Consider the following 21,555-nt stretch of genomic DNA (forward strand, 5'->3'; position numbering starts at 1 on the left):
GGGCATGTAGGTGAAAGCTACCAAAGGCAGCTTGAGCGCTCCTGGCTGTTTGGGAAAAGAAACAGTGGAAACTCGTTTACATCTTCCATGCAGTTCAAAAAAATATTCTGAGGGCCCGAGTGCACAACACAAAGCCAAGCCAGAGGTAATGCCTGCATCTCATCTCCAACATACTCAGATCTGGCTCTCTAATTTCCACTTGGGTTTCTGGGTCATGAAGCACATTGGTGCACTATGGACAAATGACCAGATCCTTTCCACCTGGAGCTGGAGTTGGGCGACTGCTCCGGGGCGGCAGGCTAGTGCCCAGCCATCAGGCGCGTCAAGGATGACTGCATAATGACATGCTGCCCCAGTGAACAAAACTGGGACCCATTAGCTCACGCACAAAAAGGAACATAAAAATTCCATTTGTTTCTTTTAAGATGGCTTCCTGTTTGAAGCCTCATTTGCGATGTCAGTGTTTCATGCCTTTGTGTGACAGGGATGCACGGGAGGACTGCCTGTCTGTCAGCACGGCAGAGAAGCACGTTTGATGCCCAGAACCGAGAGGGGCTCCGTTCTGCTATGACGCACCTTAAACCGTTCCAGGTACCGGGGAAGCTTGGACTGTTCCGTCTCCTCTATGTCCAGCTGCTCCATCAGGTCTCCTGAGCCCTGGCCGTCTTCTCCTTCTCGGGGCTGTTCCTCTGAAGACTGCGGGGCCGGGGCAGTCAGAGCCGTTAGCGTTCTGTCCAGCACAGCCAGCTGTGGAGCAGAAAGAGGGGCAGGGACTAAACACCCCGTGGCCCTGAAAACACACCGCGAAGAGAGGCTGGGCAAGGGAAGGGAAGGGACACCTGGAGTCTGCAAACCTGTGAACTCTTGCTCTTAGAAAGTTATCAGAAAGAGATGTGGCTATGATTTTACATCAGGAATACCCCGTCCGATGGCAGGAACAACATAGCCCAAAACTGTGGCACGAATAAGCAAGCTCAGAATCATCTGTGTATGAATCAGCACAGGGGCATCGGATTTCACCTTTAGTCAGCCAGGGAGGGATCCAAACATTAAGTTCCATGGGGACTCAAAGAATCCCCTCTTCCACGTCAGCGTTCTTCCTCAACCGGTTTGCAACTGGGAGGAGAAAAATCACCACAGAGCACAACCAACAGAGAGCCATTCTGAATGTGCGGGAGAGCCTCTGAACCCAGCAAGCTTCCTTCACAGAAAGAGTGTAGCTCATGGGGCGTCTGTAACTTAGGGAGCCACACAACCCACACAAGCCGCTGATAGGGACTCGACAGGCATACGTGGAATTCACTCTAAGAAGGTGATTTCTGTAAACTTGCAAGGTAAGGAAATTATAAAACAGAAGGTTTCTTTTTGTTTTGGCCTCTCTCCCCCACCACATCCACTTTGGGGCACACCTTCCCTCGACCAATGTGGGCCTAATCCCCAGAGGTTCTACAACCTCAAGGCCAGCACGAGCACCGGCCTGGACATTGATTAATTCAGACCATGTCGCATTAGAACAACAAAACAGAAAACACTAAGGCCCTTTAATACCTGATACCCAAATCCAACATATATTCCAATCTTGCTGACATTGGGAATCACATTCCTATTAAGACAGATCACAAAGTATGCAAAACTGGCTCAGATTGGAAGGAGTATTTCCCTGGCACAGGATTTCTATGTAATATTGTGTTTCTGACCACTAGAATTGACAACAGCAGGGCTAAGTATGAATCCATGTCTAGGAATGTGTACGTTCTGTTACCAGTGTCTGCCAAAGAACATGATGATCCATTAGACATTAGTATCTGGTCAATACAGGTACCAGACGGATGCATCTCACGCCTAGAATGAAGCCAAGGAGTGAGTCCTAGTGATTGGCGTCAAGGCAAAACCAAGAATGAGCTCAAAGTTAACTTTAACACCCTGGTAATGCAACAAACAACGTCCAGCCAGGTCCCCTCCCATGACAGCTGCTTGGACAGGAGCAGACATTGGCTGCCTGTGGGGCGTAAGGATGCTCCGTGTCCTGTAGCCTGAGCTGAGCTGAGTCCAGTGGCTTCCTAGGCTCCAGAGTCCCAGGTGATTGAGAGACGCATATGGGGGCTGGTGCGAAGATAGCTGCCTAGTGCAAAGTGAACCCCTCAGAACTCTGAAAGGAACATCCGATCCCCATTTCCCCACCACAGAATGGTGTGATGGAAGCAAAACAAGACTGTGCCATCTCTAGTCCCCAGATTCGTTTCTTGAAGGCTTTTATGGGTGAACATAATTGCCACGGAGTCTCCCGAGACTACAAGGGTACAGAAGTGCCAAAAATTAAAAATGAAACATTAACTTCTTTTTGAGGTACCACTCAGATTTTACCGGGGGAAGGGGCAATGGAGTGGGCAGTATTTTACTGAACTCAGTTTAAATTTGGGGGAAGAGGGATAGTGCTCCTCCCAAACAGTGAGCTATAGGATCAACAGTAATCTTGTCCTCTAATACTTGTTGTCAGTATCACTGAGAATGTGCATGGTTTTTCATTCCTTTTCAACCAGGTAAGTACATGATTCTACAGAAGTAAAGGAAGTCAGGGGAGGGGAAGACCATGAAAACAAATTCACAGGCTGGCTTACAAGGAATAGGAGACTGCTAAAGCTCACTGGATTAGGGCCGAGGGACGTACCGCTTCCGCACATAGCTTTCCATCCTCCAGGGACGAGGCCACCTTCTCCATCACTTGAAGGGCTCTGTCAAGGTAGCCGGGTTGCCACAGCAGGGGCATGTTATGGTACACAGCCCGCAGCCCTCGCTGCAACTCCACCTTCCCTGTGGCCAAAAAGAATAATGAAGAAGCCTCAGCTATGGCTTCCCACCATGTCTGAGGCTGAAGACTCGAAAGCAAAAGTGAATGTGCACCTGGCCACTCTAGAAATGGAGAAGAAGCATCTCCAATTTGTACCAAGAGCCTCATCCCATCCAGCGACTTGGTGCCATTTCAGACAGACGATGAAAAATACGCTGAAATTCACTGAATCCATTTTTAATATAAAATTGTATGAATCTGCTTTTCTTCTTTTTGATTTGGGCTGGTGGAAATTATCATGAGGATGTATGAATCACAGGGCGGAAGGGAATTTATTAGAGAGATTGATATAGCTGTCTCTTTAAGTGGAACTACTCTTATAAAACGAGTCAAACAACTGAAATACTATTTTTGCTTCAAGAACAAAATCTTCCTCAGAAAAAGAAATCCCACAACTCTCCTACAGTGAATATCTTGTCAACATATGACAACTTTCCCTGCCAGCAAATGTTTGACATTTTTCAAAATGCTCCAAAACACCTCCCATCAACTATTCTTATGGGGGGGAAAAAAACAACCACCTCATTTTGTTCTTTCTTCCTTTATTTGAACTTCATCAGCACTTAAATCATAAAGTCTTCATCATCTTTTTTGGATCCTGGGACATGAATGTGTTTCTTGGTGCCTCAAACCATCACAACTGGAGCTTAAGATGTGGACTCTAGACACAGGGTTCTCGTGTGGGGCGGGGGGCTGTCTCTGTGTTTCTGTGGAACAGAAGCCCTCTCTGCACTAATGGCCAAAGTCACCTTGAGCTGCCAGGTCTTAAAGCCACCTTCACTTATCTTTTCTGGGAAGGAGGATTTGGGAAGGCTGTAGTAGGACATAAATAGACAAAGCTTATCAGGTGACGGCTAATTTTAGCCTTTTAAGATGCTTGGGGCTGGACTGCAGTCACATTCTGGGAAGCTGCTTCCACTGGGGCTGAGTGAGGCTGCACAGCACAGGACACGGTGAGAGCAAAGGGCTTTTGATGGGACAGCTGCCAGTCCCCAAGCACCAAGGCCTCTGTGCAGAAACAGCAGCAACAACGTCCTTTTTCTTAGCCCTGACAACTCCCTCAACAGTTTACCTACAGTCTAATAGCCCTGAGTGCTCACCTGAAGGTAAGGGCAGACCACGTAAGTCAATAGCAAAAAAGTAGATGGCGTAAAGGAGAAAACGACGTTTAAAAGGAGCCGTCAATCCTTTGCTAATCTGACAGCCATTTGATAAACTCTGAAATTCCTCTCCCTACATCAGTCTGTATCAGAACCGGCATCTAAGAATGCCACACCAACATGTTGCCGGTGAAGATCAATTTTAAAACTGCGGAAACTTTGATGATTTCCATAAAATGAAGGTAAGTCAAAGCAGCGTATGGTGAAGAGAAGGTGCCTTCTGAAACAGCCTGTCTACTCAAGAGAGAGAATGGAACCATAGTGAAATAATATGCATTTAACAGACTTCTGTAAATCAGGACACATTTTACACACAGTTAGGATACATGTTATCTGCCCTGATTCTACCCAGGTTCTGAGGCTTCGTCCCCCTGACCTGACTTGCAATGCAATCAGGGCGTGAAAGTAAAGGAGCCATCCCCCTGCATGGAACAGTCACCTTGTGCCAATGAATCTATCTGCTTTCCCAAAGTGCTAGTAGATGTGCTGAGTGTCCCTTCGCTCACCTGGAAATAATACCAAGGATATGCTTTCAACACTAACTCTTAATTTCTTACCTCCTGGACTTCAGGTCTAAAAGAAACAGAAAGACCTTTTTAGTACTGGGAAAGATTTTACTGGCTGGTTCTCCCAAAAGAGGGCCAGAACTTTCCTTTCCTTATCCCATCCTCACACTGATTACCACTAAATATGATCTAAAGCCACGAGGACTAGTTTTCACCTCACCAGTGGTAAACAGGTTTTAGAACCCTCTTTACAGTCTCTTAAAGTATAAGCTCATAAGGTCTATTTTTGTATCTAAAAATGAAAGCTGTTATTGGAATTTCACAGTTATATTGAAATAAAAGTTTATTACAAGTAGAAGAATGCATCAGTTCTGTCCACGAAGAACAATATTTATCGGGATCACTTAGCTTACCAAGAAGTGCATAGCCATACAACTGGGAACTCAACCCCACCGAGTTCTTTTGCTTAAGGCCTGGGAGTAACAGGGATGCACCAAAGTTCCTTTCCTCTTCCCACTGCAAGAGAATAAGTCAGATCATGGTCCAGCCAAGCAAAGAATACTTTATTTATGCAAAAAACTGATTTTAAATGACTTTTAAATAGGGGAAAAAACATGATGTAGCATTAAGTTAAAAAAATAAAGCAAAATAACAAAGCTATAGGTATATAATAATACTAATTTTATGAAGAAAAGATATTTATGTTTAACAAATAATACAGAAAAGAAATACCCTGTATGTTGTTGGTGGATTTCTGGGTAGTAAAATTATGAGCAATTCTGATTTTTTCTTTATACTTTTCATTATTTTCTGTAGTTTTAGAAAAGAATAACAGTTCCTTCTGCAATCAGAAAAGCAAAACAAAACAAGAATAAAGAGTACTCTCTGGACCAACACTGCCTCGAGACAATCAATAAAGATTCACTCACATTGCTACGACACGCTGGGGCAAGCTTTTGAATTCTAAACAATTCAGCGATGATAAGACTCTTACTTCACAATATAAAAATAAATAAGACTATTAGGTTGCTTTTAGATATATCTGTGCCTCTTAAAAATAAATTGGACAATCAGAAACACTTAGCGATCATTTCTTTCAACCCAGGATACAAAATTACACTTCAGTAAAATTGGAGCCTTTTGAGACTTAGGGGAAAGGGGGCAAGAATACAAGCACTGCTCAGCCTGCTGCAGAGTAGTAAGAGCAGCGACAGGGGTGTTGCTGTAAATGCTGGGCTCAGAGGACAGCAGCCTTGGCAACTCCCCAGACAATGAGAGCTGTGATCTTGGTGCCGAATAAATCCATCTCGGCCGGGGCCCTTGTTCGGGCTTGAAAGTAAAGAACACAAAGCTCAGATGTCCTGCACTGGGCTCTGCAGTCAGAGATCCAGGAGGAGGCACAGAATGAATGAGGCACACAGGCCACAGTCGTAGCCAGGGGTAGGGGAGGCGCCCCAGGTGTTAATGGGCACCGAAATCTCTTTACTGGGAATGATCTTTGTGCAGTACGAGGGTAATTTCTTGAAGAGTTTTCTCAACCTTTGAAAAAAGCAAAGATCTTGGGAGAGAAACAAAGCCTCCCCAGGCACTTGTGTGTACCAGATAAATGAAAGAGCCGGTGTTTGAGGGCCGGGGCATTTCACTTTCAAAAGCAAATCGCCCCAAGGTTTGACTCTCCTCCACATCAACTGCATGGAAAGGGACCTGGTGAATAATAAATAAGGAGCTTTCAAATATTTTTTTTCTTTTCTTTAGGGAAAAACATGATCTAAAGTATCAAAATGCAATAGGGTAAAAAAGCCTCAAGAGTGGTATCCTTGCTGCTCTAGGAATGGAGCAGGGGTGGTGATGGCGGCCCAAACAGTGACACTTGTGAAGGGACTTTGAAAAAGATGGATGAAAACAAACAAATGAATGTCTTACAGATTTTTCTGATTTTCTATAACCACTGCTGCTTATAAGAAAAGCTATTTATAGGTTAATGTAAGACACCTGCAGCTTCTACTGCAAGTACTACCATGGACAGAATCAGGTGCCGCTGCGCCAGGGCTCTCAAGGTTCCCCTCTGCCCCCCACTCCCCTTCACTGCTGGGACACCCAAAGCATCCTCCCACTTCACTTCATCCCATGCCCTTCCTATCATGCTCTCTGCTGCATTTACACTGGCTGTCTTCTGATCTTCCTCCAGCCCTTCGGCTCACCATGTTCTTCCTGCCACAGGGCTTTTGCATGTGTTATTTTCTCTTTTTGGATTGTTCCTCCTCCCTTCAGCTAGTTAATTCCCATTCATCTTTCAAATACTAACTCAAGAAACACATTTCCTCAAGGAAGCCATTCCTAACCTAAGTTTAGAATACAAACAAACAAAAACTCCCTAAAATATATGCTTGTCATATGAGATGTCTCTGTAGTACTCATTATAGCTATAGTTTTATATTCACGTATTTGTTTTGTTTTGCTCTGAATGCCTGTTTTGTTCTTTGGCTGGAAGCAGAGCATGTCTGTTTACCATCGTATAATCAGTACTTGGTAATGTATGGAAGGCAGTAGTTGCCCAATATAAATTTAAAGAACTAATAAATGTGAGGTATGCCATAGGCTATGACACTCCTCTTAGAAAAGCTAAACACACCATACATTCTTTAGAATGTGAGCTGGATTAGATGGCCTTTTCAGTTCCTACCAAAACTAGTATTTTTTGATGCTACATTTGAAGTTGAGGGTAGATTGCAGGGCAGACTGCCTGGCCTCCCCATGCGGCTTTGTCACCTACTAGCTGGGTGGCTATTACATAACGAGTCAGTGCTCCAGGCTTCTCATCCACATAGAACTGTGAGGATTAAATGCATTCATAAATTTAAGACCCCAAGAATGCAGCCTGGTCCAGAGTATGTACTATTTAAGTATTAGTTGCTATTCCTGTTGATATTCTTAGGATAACAATCAACAATGATTAAACAGCCTAACCTAAGAAAGGAAACCAAAACCTGATATTCTGGACTGACCAGAGCGACCTCAGGAAGAGACTGATGCCAACCGAACGATCAGCATTTAACACCTGAGGTGTTGGTCAGTTAGCCGCCCCACTGCTTCTTTGATACCAGGTCCAACTGTTGCTGACAATCGGTTACCCATTTCTCAATGTCCGGGGGGCATTCGGCCTAGCTCAAGTCTCAAATGTGCTTAAGGACTTTTTCTTGAGATTCTTTCATGTGGAGGAACGTTCAGCTCTGCTCTGCCAAAAAACCAGTAGCTAGAATGTACAGAGGGAACATTCATTCCTGGCTGTTTGGGGGCCACAGAGCCCCATGTCAGATTCTGATGGTGGGGTCATGGCCACCTCAGCCCCGCTGAAGAGTCACCGCGTGCTTCTCAGGCTCTCGGGACCACTTACACTGCAGTCTGTCTTCTTGGCCAGGCAATGGTATAACACATGGAGGGACAGAAGCTGGGTGGAAGGTACCTCAAAGGCTTCTTGCATCATGATCTCAAAAACCACGGATAAAGCATCTGGCAAAAAGATCAAAGTAAAAATGAGAGGGAATTACTTTCAGGTAACATCACCAAATCTGTATTTAACTATAAACTCAAAAAGTGGGGCACGACAGAAAAACAAATAGAATTAAGATGCAAAATATGTGAGCTCTGATCTTAGTTCTTCCACAAACTAGATCTTTCCCAAGTCTTTAGCTTCTGTAGTACTATTACATACTAAGTCAGGTGCTTTGGGACCAGTGTTCTTGAGGAAATGGAATAATCCACTTAAGTTCTCTTAACTTCTCCCAGTATCATCCCTGTGATGATAAAAGATACCATTTGTCCCACCTACTTCAAAAGATTATTGGGCAGTCCCTCAAGATAGTACATATAAAAATGCCTCATAAATTGTGAAGCAAATTTAATGCATCATGTCCATCAGCTGGAAGAGCTAAGGCATACAGAAAGGAGGCAAATATATTTTCCAGGCCCCCTAGACAAGCAGAGTAGAAACTGGGCTGACTGCCCCATTCTGTGTTCCGGAACCTTCTTTCTGTTGGGGCAAAAAAAGATAAATGCTAGAGATGATCCTAAATCCCAGGTATCATTTCAGGGACAGAAAACCGATGACTATAAAAAGAATAATCAGGCTCAGCTTAAAAAGACTTTGAAAGAATGGAAAGGAAATGCTCATTCATAAATTATAAGCCCTTGACTATAAAATACAATGGAAGATATTTGTTACCACATGAGCGCTGATCATAGCAGATCAGATCTTGAGCAATTTTTATTTTCCCTTAAGATTCCACAACATAGATGGAAGCCAAGAAAATCAAGTTCAGACCATTTCTTTCCCTTAATATTTGTTGTTAAATTAGAGAATGTTAATATTGGTTTAAAATATGGTGCCAGCATATAAAACAGGCACAACAAATGTTTTTGACTAACTAAGTTGCTGTGTTAACCAATTTTTGCATATAATCATAATTATAAGAGTTAGCACTGACTTGCAGCTGTTCCTAGCCAGCTGGCTTTGTGCATGTTGTCATGGTTCTAAATGAGACCACAGGCAAGAACTTCTATATTCTTTTTGCAAACGGGGAAACTGAGATAGAAAGATCAGCAAGTCATCTACTAAGTCAGTAGCAAATAAGGACCTGGAAGAGATTTAAAACAAACAACAATCCCAAACAAACCAATATTTTAAAAGAACACAATTTAAAGATAAAATCCAGTTAAAAAAAAAAAAAACCTGGTTTTTCAACTGCTTATTACTGAATCCAAAATTACACATGAAAAATAAATCAAACTTATTTTATCTTTTACTTATATTCTGCATTTCATTCAGCCTAGGAAGTGAAATTAGATTGGCCTATAGAATTAATTAACTTTTCTTCCATATTTGTTTATGTACTTTGCTATTTCCTATCCTATTAACAATAAAAAGTATAATGTTTTCTAAATTTTGGCCATAAATGACAGTAATCTTCATTAAAATTTTATTTTTAGAAATCCTCAATATTAAATAAATATTTACCATGCATTTAGGGGGGGGGGGAAAGTCCTGTGACCCTTCCAACATGCCCTTTAAAGAGAGAATGAAGAGAGAAAACTGCTTCTAAAAACTCCCCAATGATATACTATTAAATCTGAAGTTTATGGAGCATAGATTTGGAAACAGAAAAGCTAATTAATTCTCTTCCACTTGACTTCAGAAAATGTAGGTTTAAAACTAATTGAATAAGAAATAGATAAGAAGGGATAATTGACATTTCAAAAAATAATATATGGCAAATAGTCTTTGGCAGTAGACAACGGGAAGCCTTTTTAGAGAGAAGATAACTCAGAGGTCCAGAGGAGAGAAAGGAGAGAGGTACCCACACTCAGGCCAAGAGTGATCAGTGCCCAGCCTAAGCACTGAGTATGAATGCACTGGGAAAGGCCATTGGTGCTGGTGTGCAGGGATGAGGGGATGGAACCCAATGGCAGGAATCACAGTGTCATAAATCCCTAAGTGCCCACAATCCTGAGGTAGCAATTACCCTCACGGCCCTCAGCACCAAGCCTGAGGATGAAATGGGGGAGGAGGAGGAAAGCTGGTCTGTGCCTTTACACAATGGCAAGGCTCCTCTTTCCTTCTTCACTGTCCGTACAGCCACGAGCACACACATGCTGTCCTATGATTCTCTAACCCACGGACACTGGCCGGGGTCCACCTGACTCCTCTGCACAGTGTGCTGTAACCCTCATCTTCCTTAGATTCCCTTATTGTAGTAGACATGAAGAGTCACTTCAAATTAACTGCCCAGGATCAAGGAATTTCGGAGGTAAAGAGATCTCAGATATTACTTATCTTATAGATGAGGAAACAAAAGCCTGGGGAGGTAAAAGGACTTTCCAAGGGTACTACTCTTCCCAGGAAATCAACTGATTTTATAGTCTTCCATTTCACATAGAATAACAACTATGATTTAAATTAAACAAAGTTAGCAAATGGTACTAAAAAGAGTCAAACTAATAAATTGCATTATTATAATCTTAACCAGCCATGTAAGCTCAGGCAGGTTTATGGCTTAACTAAATCCTTTGTCCTTTGCAGAGACATGAGCAAATAAACTTGAGGAACTCGGAGGAAAAAAATCTGGATATGATTCCCTATCTGGCAAGTGGTACGGTAAATCAATTACGTATCTATTTCTGATGGAAAGAGTGACATAAAGAGAGGTCATTATGAAATAAAAAAAGGGAAATTGCCTGTATTTGCTTCCCTTTAGAAGCTGAAGCCCCATTATAAATGGATCTGGGTTTGGTTTCTTACCTTTGTAATTTTCTTTCTTTATGAAATAATCTATCAGTAAATTGAATGTAAAGTTATCAGGAAAAATTCCATACTGGACCTGTAATGGTAATGAAAATAAAAGGAAAATAAGAGAAAAATATCCACTTTCACTTAGTTTATAATATATGCCTATGCATTATTCATGACAAAACCTGCCACCATTAGTTTTAAGATATTTGGCTATCATTTTACAGCATCTGTGACAGTGAAACAGAAGCTGTGACTCATGAGGTTTGGTAATTGGAACTTGGTCAGGGTAAGAAAGTTTTGAGTGGGTGCCTGATATAAGACAACTGATATGGGAAAAATAAAGCTCAATTCTAATATCTTATCAAAGTTAAAAAAAAAAAAACCCAAAACAAAAAAACTCCAAAACAACAATCTCTGCCCCCCCCTAACCCCGCCCTGAAACTCCACTGATTCACCAATTCCTTTTATAAGGTACAAAAATCAATGCAAAAATGGACTCTCATGAAGAAGTGCACATTATCATGATACAGCATTTTCTGGTCTTTATTTTTTCTTCAACTTTATCGAGTTATAGTTGACAAACAACATCATCTAAGTTTAAAGTGTACAACATGATGACTTAATACACATATACATGCAAAATGATTACGATCACCACAATAAGGTTCGTTAACACATCCAGCATCTCACATAAGCACCATTGTGTGTGTGTGTGTGTGTGTGTGTGTGTGTGTGTGTGTGGTGGTGATGAGAACATATAAGATCTTACCAACTTCCAATACACTATTGTTTACTATAGTCAACATGCTGTTATGTTAGATCCTCAGAATTAACCATCTTTTGACTGAAAGTTTGTGCCCTTTGACCAATATCTCATTTCCCCACCGCTCAGCTCCTGAAATCTACCATTCTACACCCTGTTTCTACAGGTTTGGCTTTTTTGATCCCATAAACAAGGGAGATCATAGGGTATCTGTCTTTCTCTGACTTATGTCACAAATGGCAAGATCTCTGTCATTTTTTAAAATTTTTTTAAAAATTAAAATTTATTTATTCATGACAGATGCAGAGAGAGAAAGGCAGAGGCAGAAGCAGGCCCCATACAAGGAGCCTGATGTGGGACTTGATCCTGGGACTCCAGGATCACACCCTGAGCCAAAGGCAGATGCTCAATGACTGAGCCACCCAGGCATCCCGACCTCTGTCATTTATACGGCTGAATAATACTCCACTGTATACATACACACCACATTTGCTTTATCCATGCATCTATCAGTGGACACTTGGATTGCTTCCATGGTTGACTATTGTGAATAATGCTCCACTGAACGTGGGGGTGCAGATATCTCTTTGAGATCCTATTTTCATTTCCTTTGGATATATACCAGAAGTAGGATTGCTGGATCATATGGAAATTCTATTTTTAATTTCTTGAGGAATCTCCATACTGTCTTCCATAGTGGCTGCACCAAAGTGCATTTCAACCAACAGTGTACAAGGCTTCTCTTTTTACCATGTCCACACCAGCACTTGTTACTGCTTGACTCTTACAATGGTTTTTAAGGACCTTAGAAATATGCCAACAATATATTACTAACTGAGCTTCTGTTCATGAGCAGCTAAATATCTGAGAATCCAGACTTCTCAAAGTGTGGACCCTTTAGCATCTGCCTCAGTATTTTCTACCAGTACTTTTAACAAAGCAGATTTCTGGGGCACCTGGGTGGCTTAGTTGGTTCGACATTCAACTCTTGGTTTCGGGTCAGGTCAGGATCTCAGGGTTGTGAGATCAAGCCCTGAGTTGAGCTCCACACTCAGTGGGGAGTCTGCTTGGAATTCTCTTTCTCCCTCCCTCCTCCTCTGTCCTTCTCCTCACTCTCTCCCTCTCTAAAATAGATGAATAAAATCTTAAAAAAGAGAAAAAAAATGCAGATTTCTAAACCTCAGACTTACAGAATCAGAATCTCTCGGAATAGGGCACAGAAACGTGAAGTTTTAGTGAGTTTTCTATGTGATTTTCATGCACAATCAAATCTGACTCCTAATGATCTAGACTGTGGCTATATTTTTATGTTTTAAAATCTTACTTGAGTAGGATTAACTACCATTCCATTCCCCACCCTGCCCCATTCTTCCTCCACCAACTACCGGAAACACCTGAGGAATTTTTTCAAATAATATCACCTCTGGTGATCTGTTAGGACTCTGACAGTCCTAACCCCCCAGCTGTGAGAATCACTACTGAACTGAGTCACTGTTACAGTAGGCTGTATTGGATGCCTCAGAATTGCTGAAATGGAAAGAGGGTTTAGAAGCCATTGTTTTAAAGGTTGTGGCTCAATGTAGATTTAGTCGAACTGGGCCCAAGTTATGGGAAAAAAACCAAAATTATGATATCCTTTTAAGTTTTAACATACAAGACCCAGTGACATTATAATGTTTGTACAGAAATATTGTTTAGACCTTATCATGAGTCAAATTAGGGTTATACCTTGAGACTCACAAAAATAACATTCATATTTTTGCTTATTTTGTACTTTATTTCATACTATCGAGGCAGGAACCTCGATACCCTAGTGGAATGCAACATTCAGAAAAACCCTAATCATAGGGGACTCTGGGGGCCAAGGAGAGGGATCTGAGAATTCAGCAGACAGGTTCTGAATAACCTAGAAATACTCATCTTTTAAAAACTGTCCAAGGTAGTCTGAATACTCTGGAGATCACATTCCACCAAAATGGTCATGTCTTTTTCCCTAAACATTACCAAAGGGAACCAGGCAAGAAATCCAAATCTTAGGGACCAAGAATGAAATGAACCACCAGGGCAGAGCTCTTGTGAATACGCTTTTGCTTTTAGCTGTCATTTCCGAGTCACTAGCTGTGGAAAAACAGCAGCTATGGGAATTTTTATATGTAACTGTTGACTAACTTATATTCAGTTCCATTCTGAAAAGGATATCTGCAAGCAAATAAACATCAGAAGTTATTTTTTGTCCTATTCTTTGCAGATATTATCATCTAACCTCAGGAAAACAAGCTGCAAATTCCAGGAAACCAGTTACCTTGTTTACAAGAGTATATAAGGCTTTGTCTTGTGCACCGTATTTTAAACACTGCCTAATCCAGGTGTGGATAGTCCAGTCTCTCAGGTACCAGCAGTTGGGGCTGTGTCGAAATCTAAATAAAGCATAAGAAGACAGAAAACTGGTATTAACTCTGAAACGTCAATGCTAAAATGAATCCTCTTAGATATTTACAGACGTGAAATCGATATGACCAAAAGTAATAAAAGTGAAGAGTCAATAAAAACTTGAGGATAAAACCTGTTAACTGTAAACTATGAAATGGGAAAGAGAAGGCCGGATAATAAATAACAAAGTATTATAAATACTGTATTCTTTACTTAACACCTCTTGATTCAACATCTTGTTTTAGGATATGTGATTTATAAAAAATGATCTGGCATTTACTAACCATGGCATTGTTACACAAATATGTACTTCATTAGAAGAGAGATGTGAGGCTGAAGCTGACACTTTTGAAGTTTAAAATAAAACAGATGAAGCAAAAATGAAGACTGGAATAGCATAACAACTTTGGGGAGGGAAGTCAGCTTTGAGTTATACTGATGATTCTTGTGTCACTTGGGAGACATCAGGACACTCTTTACTGAACCAAGAGAAAATAGAAAAGGTGGAAAAAATAAAAATTGAGCACAATACCCAGGTCTTCCAGGATCCTCACCCCCACTGCCCCCTTCAAAGCTCCATTCTAGCTCTTTAGTTTTTCCACTTCCTTTTGCTTCCCATAGCTGCCCACGTGGTTTTAAAAGGCCTAAGCAGCCCAGGGTGAGGTGTGAGTGGTAATGGTGCCCTACAGAGGAACGGAACTTTGAAAGGGATTCTGACTGCTGTTCCTGCTTCAAGTTTGCACACCTTGGTGATACCTGGGCTTGGGCGACTTCTTGCACCTGAGGGTTCCTGCCAAAGACGGAGGGAGAGGGGAGACAAGGCTGTGCAGAGGTGTTTAAAGAGTTTTGTGATCCTTTTTCTGTCTATCTGCTTTGACTAAACATCGTTTTATGTCAGGGGAAAGTCCTCTTCTTTTCTTTAATTGTTCAGGAAGCACATCAATCTCCAGGCCCTACAAAAATCAAACTGTTTTCTTTCATAAAAAAGGTAAGACAAAAACTTGGAGCAAAAGGATTCTGTGCCATATTTGAGTCGAGGATACAGCTAATACTAGTGTTTTTTAGAAGCTGGTTATTCAATCTGCCACCTGCTATTTCCTGCCATCTGCTATGGGGATAGTTTCCTGCTGAACAGGTTCTCTGCCAAAGTAAAAGCTGAGAAAAAGAGAGGAAGTGTGAAGTAGTATTTAATTTAGGATATTTATTAGTGCTCTGGTGAGAAATTTGGCAAAAATAAGATCTGAAGATGTTTTATGGATATAGAGTCACCTAACCCTCTCTAGACTTTAGAATATCTTACATTTCACTGGAAATTATTTCTCACTCTATTTTTCTTGACAGAATTAACTCCTTTAAAAGCAAAAAGACAGATGGGGCACCTAGCTGGTTCAGTCTGTGGAGCATATGACTCTTGATCTTGGGGTCATGAGTTCAAGTTCCACGTTGGGGGCAGAGTTTACTTAAAAAAAAAATTATACAGCTTAAAAAAAATAAAAGCGGAAAGATAGAAATATGTCAAATTATGTTTCAGATGAAAATGACCTAGCCAGAGAAAGACTGGCTAAGATACTAGATCTAATGAGATCCTGTGTAGAAATGAAATAAATCTTTTAACATTTCAAGCTTTCCCTCACATTTTAAAGTCAATAGTTGAGCTATCTGAGTTCCTCTCCTTGTTACTCTGAAAAATCTGAGATTTGAAGTATAATGGCCAATTGAAAGTTTATTTCATTTTTTAAAGAAACAATTCAAAAGAATTACCAGGTGTACTGCCTGCATGAAGGTGATGCTGCCTTACTGGCCTGTAAGCTCCCTGGACTGGGGGGGGTGGGGGGGAACGCTGACTTATCTAATACTGACTCCTCGGTGCCTCACACGCTTGGTGGCCCATAGTAGGTTTTCAGCAAAAAAAAAAAAAAAAAAAAAAAAAAAAAGAGTTTCAGTTAACAAATGTATAAAATGTTATTATGTGCTGGTCATTTTGCTAACATCTATGGCGTACATGAAGAACTGTAAATTCCCTGTTTGGGGCATTTCTAATTTCATTACAAAAACAAAGTACACAAACATAGTTTCACAAGAGTACAAAGTAGAACACAGTAAGGGCTAGGAGACAAAGGCACTGCTAGCTGCTGAGAAGTGTTCTGGGGTTGCAGTGATTGTTAGGTTCAGTCCATTTTTCCTTTAAAACCAAACAAAATTAAAAATGTCAGTTACCTTCTCTATCCAAGATTATTCTAAGCTTAAACCTCATTTTAAAATCTAATCTTCTGCCTCAGTCTGTGTCAAATGACCACAAAAATTATGACTTTTCTTTCTGATAGTCTTTTAAAATAAGAGCACCGTGACCAAATCCAATCAAACACCCTTTTTTCTTATTCAGGAACAGCAGACCATTTTTAGGCTTAAAGAAAACCAAGATTAATAGGACCTAGATTTTGACCTTCCAAGCTCAAAATGAAATTTGTTTCAAGTCATTTGTTAACTTTTTGAGACTTTTATACATGGTGGAAAAGAAAGATTTTTGTCTTTTCAAAGGTCTTTTCTTCTCACACTTCGATTCGTTAGAAGCCTAGAGGGAAAGTTGCTCAAGACTTCACACATCCAATATAATCATCTCAGCACAGCAGCCTTTGAGAGATTTGTCAACAGACTCTCCCTCCTCCTGGACCAGGGCTACTTCGTATGATCTCTGTCTGCTTTCTAAGGTCTAGTAATGCAGATACACCACCATTCTAGGACATGTTCAACTAAGTGAGCACATGAAATCAATTTAGGAATAAGAGGGAAACGCTTACACATATATCATGAAATATGCTGCCCAAACTGTAGTGAGTACTTCCAGCCAGGCAGCAAATAAACGCCTTTCTAAGCCCTTATCAGTGTTAAAAAAAAAAAAAAAATTAGCACACAAACTCACGTGTGTTATCTGGCTGTCGAGAATATGAACTCAAACCACTGAGCTAGTAGGGTCCATCCCACTTTGGAGGGTGTGTTTGAGAATTCCTTTGTCCATGATGTTTTAAGCAGTTCAAACAGATAACCTGGGCCCTGTTCAGAACTGCCAGTGGGAACATGACAGGCAGGTAAGTCTCCAGAGTGGGTACTTGCCTGGAGTCATTCTGTGGACTTCTGGACGAGCATTCTCCCTTTCAGCCAGAAGAAAGGCAAAGAGACGAGAACACAACCAACACATTGATTTTTCCAATTCCCCTGCAAACAAACTGGCTTTTGTTCTCGCCTGCTCTGACCACCAGCCCGGCAGATTACAGGCGGCCACTGTAGGAGTCCCCTCTGTGCCCCGTGCCATCAGCTGTTTGCTCACCTCGACAGAAGCTTTATTATTGTGCAGGCCAGCAGGCTGCCAAGCTAGGCAAACCGTGTGAGTGTGGAGAAGATAAACAAATGCAACCCAAATCACCCAACAATGCCTGTGCTCATGGGAGGCCAGGGACGTTCTGAGTTTCCAGCTTAGAAAATATAAGTAAACTTACAACACAATTCAAGAACATGAACATTTCCTGGAGTCAGGAGGGGCATAGGGAGGAGAAGGAGGGAATGAAGAAATGCACATTCAAGCTCTTCCTCTAGTTCTCAATGTTGGTATGATCCCAAGGCTAAGACACTCTGTCCACAGTGCAAAGGGGAATTTCCAGGTGAAGAAAGAATTTGCCTAAGAAGGTAAATCATGGTCAATCAAATGGCAGGAACTGGGAAGCCTTCCTCTCCTCAAAAATCGGGCTATATTCAGGACTGTTCAGGGCATTGGCCTGCACCATCGCTCATTCAAGATTAATGTCACCAGGAAGGAAACAGAACAGAATCGCAGGCTGCAAAATTGACGGGAGGCAGAAGTCTTTGATAGCTTAGAGATTTTTTATAGGGGAAGAGAGGTTATATCACAGAAGTCAAGAGTGAAAAAGTCACATGGGATCCTATTTGTAATCAATTTCATTGTTTCATTAAAAAAAAAGGGGGGGGGGGGACAGCCTTTTCTCCGTGGGATTCACAGAAAGGCTACTGTTGAAGGCAAAAGTGACGATGTTCATCAGCTCTTCAGTACCGCAAGTAAATGTGCTCCTGGCTGGGCAGGGCTAGCGAGCAGATGCCAGGGCCTGGAGCTCAGTGGCTCCACCATTTAGCTGCAGCACTGGTTCTTCCATATGAATGAGCAAGCTTTCCACAACGTTTATCTGATTATGAGAGCCACCAGCCTTAAACATACACAGGCAGTTTTCCCTCCTCCCTAGTGAATTCTGTATCCTGTGGCAACAGGCTTTACAGATGGAAATCTCAGCTTTTGAGCTGGGCAAACATGGAGGTGAGTGAGGGGCCAGGGTGAAGAGAGGAAAAACAGAGTGCCAAGAAGAAAATACAGCTGGCACCAAAGCCTGTCATGTGGACTGGGAATCTTATCAGTGAAGCAAAGTGTGTAATTATTAAAAGGTCTGAGCACTTCCCTGAACTAGAACCAAAGGGTAAGAGGGTGTTGTGTGACTATTTAAACCAGAATCTGATTTAATCATTGCTACTGGCTTTCTTATCCTAAAAGGATAATTACTTTCTTTTGAATCCTTCTGGAAATTCTGCTTTCAACAATTATGAATTGCCCCCCCAAACCATAAATAAAATAAAAATTTTGATATTTTTGCCAAGTGTTTAAAAAGGGATAGTCTAATATAAGAACGGATAATAAGAACACAGTACTGTAGATTAAAATCTCTTTAATCTTGAGATTGAGACCCCAGAGTTATTCTTATGGAGGAACTACAGTTAATTTTAAGTTTCAGCAAACACATCCCGATTTGCACTGAGAGAAGCCCCAGAAGCAATAATCTGCTCTGAAATGCTCCTCCCTCAAATGGTCAACCAGTTTGGGCTCAAACATTGTCAGTAAGTTCATTATCTCCCTCACGAAGTGGATAAAAAAAAATTTTTTTTTAAATCCTAATACCATTTTCTTTTTTATTTCTTTTTTATTTATTGGAGTTCAATTTGCCAACATATAGCATATCACCCAGTGCTCATCCCGCCAAGTGCCCCCCTCAGTGCCCATCACCCAGTCACCCCAACCCCCCGCCAACCTCCCCTTCCACTACCCCTTGTTCGTTTCCCAGAGTTAGGAGTCTCATGTTCTGTCTCCCTCACTGATATTTTCACTCCATTTTCTTTTTAAAGGATGGGTTTATAGAAATATAATGTACAAAGAGTAAATTCATACTTCTCAATTTATGGGTCTATAAGTTTTGATAAGCGCGTCCAGTTGTACAATTACCACCATAATCAAGATGTAAGAATAGTTCCATCACCCTTAAAAACTCATTAATGCTTCCTTCGTAGTTAACCTCTCTATGGTTTTCTGGTCAATTTAAGCCAGTTTTATATAGATAACCTCCTCAAGTCTTTTCTAACCGCTCAGTGATTAATTTATGAGAGCAAAAATAAATATGGTAATAAAACCATACTTTCTATCAGTTAGTTTATAATTCCTATCCTGCCAATTTCCAAAAAGAATTTGAAAAAATTAAAATCCAGTTTGCATAAGACCTTCTGGTATCCTTATTTGCCATTCTAAAAAGGGTGATAAGTAAGTGGATTTTTGGTAGAGAATAACACAGGCATAGAATTTTGCAAATGTGAAGTGCTAAATAAATGCAGCATAATAACACATTTTTTGAAGTGAAGATGGATAACAGAGGGACTCGTTAGATATCAAAATCAAAGTCTAAATTTGTCAGACTTGAGGCTTAAAAATGAGGTCATTAGCATTTCACCTGGAAACCCAGTGGTAGGACATATTGGAAAGTACGAGAGATGCTCCATTTTCCATGTCCTTCCTCACAGAAGAGGAAGGAAGCAATGAACCAGTAGGATGACAAGTAGGATATTACGGCCCCAAATCATTACCTCTTTCTCTTCTCTCTGACCTGGTTATAGTTTTCCCAGATCGACCTTTCTCAATCTAGGAAACATATTTTTTACTCATGAAGTAAGTATTTATGAAATAGCTACCCTGTGCCAGGTGATCCTTATTCTAGTCCTACTGGTCTACTCATCTCCTTAAACTCCAATCTTAAAGACGACATTTCTTCCTCGACGCAGGAAGAACAACACTTTGAGACTGACTATGGTCTGTTGTTCTTTCTCTCAGGGGATATAAAGGTAAGAAGCCAGCCAGACGAAGCCAACTGTGCTTTGTTTGGAAGCCTGGAATGATATTTTTATCGGCTTCCAAAAGGTGGTTCATGTGGATGGCAGGGGAGGATTATTTGTGGGAGAAATAATTTATAGTGATTTCACGGGTGCTTCCTTGCTTGTGATGGTTCTAGAAGCAGAAAATGGCTGTCTCTGTGGCCAACAATTCACCTGTCAGTGAAACTGCACCCAGAAGCACCCGGTGGGGCTCCTCAATTACTTTAAAGCTGGATACACAGGTGAGCTTCACACCTGAGGCACGGGCACTGGAGTGCTAGGTGAGGCGAAAGGGAGGAATGAGGCGTTCTTTTAGCGAGGAACGGGAAGTTGAGAAAAACTGGATCTTGGAACCAGTCTTATTTACAAAAGCACATAAAGTTGTGGGAACTAGCTTGGTTTAGGCAGAGATAAGGGAAATATTTTTGGTTTTCAGTAGGAAATCTAGGAGCAATAAATGAGCCAGTTTTAAAAAGATGTAAACATTGCCTGATGTCTTCTATACTTTGGCTAGGAACTTCAAACTTCTGCAAAATCATGAATAATACGATGACTAAGACAGGAAAATCACATATATTTACTAATCACTATACATACAGAAGAGTTCTGAAGAAGGGGAAGGTGAGGAGCAAAATGGAGAAAAACAAAGGCATAGAAATCAGAATTTCTGGAGTATTCTTGTCTTAGTAAAGTTGTCAGGATTAAGTCTGCCACAAAAGAAATGAGCAGGCAAAGATGCCTGGCTCAGGGGATGAAGCACACCAGCAAAAGAGCAGGGAAGAATTAAGCTGATGTTGGGGAGATTTATATGTGTTTTTGTGTGTGCGATTATGGATTTCTTTAGGGATATTTCTAAGGGAACAGCAGCTCAGCACTAATCTGGGTTTCTTAAGAATCAGATTTTCTTTTTAGTGAGGAAAAAAAGCACCTCAATGTTTTAAACACTCTGATTCTCTAATACATGGAAAAGTTGAATTCCCTACGGATTCTCTGTTTGTATCAAAAGGTACGGTTGGATTACTGCAACCCAAATTATACAACCCAAATTCACAGCTGGTTTCTATTTCTGTAACTCCGCTGACTTCCCTATAAAGCTTTTATTCTCTTAAAAGGTAAGAGAGAATTTTTCTATCCTTTGGTGTCCTACAACAGTAAGTGTTTCGTGATTTGGCCTGGCCAGACTGTATAAATCTCAATAATGTATGTTGAAATTCATGAGTATTGTTTATATTTGAAACAGTAATCTATTTCCAGTTTTGAAATATTACCCTGCCTATAAACAGATGAGGCCAGGAGGAAATGCAACTTCTTTCTGTATAAGGCAGGATATGAGAGACGGCAGAGATGTGGAATAATGTGGTCCTTCTGCA

The 21,555-nt window shown here is 41.1% G+C and overlaps 1 protein-coding gene and 1 long non-coding RNA gene across 2 annotated transcripts in view; one reads left to right on the top strand and one right to left on the bottom strand.

Annotated features, from left to right (window-relative positions):
- Positions 1-21,555, bottom strand: part of MRPS27 (mitochondrial ribosomal protein S27) — an 88,401-nt gene that overhangs the window by 3,418 nt on the left and 63,428 nt on the right. Inside the window, exons 5-10 of the mRNA XM_041766513.1 lie at positions 13,866-13,980; positions 10,810-10,888; positions 7,909-8,024; positions 4,928-5,030; positions 2,669-2,811; positions 577-747 (exon numbers count right to left, since the gene is read on the bottom strand). Of these exons, the coding sequence (XP_041622447.1) occupies positions 577-747; positions 2,669-2,811; positions 4,928-5,030; positions 7,909-8,024; positions 10,810-10,888; positions 13,866-13,980 (727 nt within the window). The remainder of the gene's footprint in view (positions 1-576; positions 748-2,668; positions 2,812-4,927; positions 5,031-7,908; positions 8,025-10,809; positions 10,889-13,865; positions 13,981-21,555) is intronic.
- LOC121497209 lies at positions 2,826-13,944 on the top strand. The gene is made up of 3 exons (XR_005989434.1): positions 2,826-4,190; positions 10,591-10,660; positions 13,812-13,944. It is a non-coding gene; the product is annotated as an uncharacterized LOC121497209 (long non-coding RNA).

The sequence above is a fragment of the Vulpes lagopus genome, chromosome 8 (assembly GCF_018345385.1).
Source record: "Vulpes lagopus strain Blue_001 chromosome 8, ASM1834538v1, whole genome shotgun sequence".
Lineage (NCBI taxonomy): Eukaryota > Metazoa > Chordata > Mammalia > Carnivora > Canidae > Vulpes > Vulpes lagopus.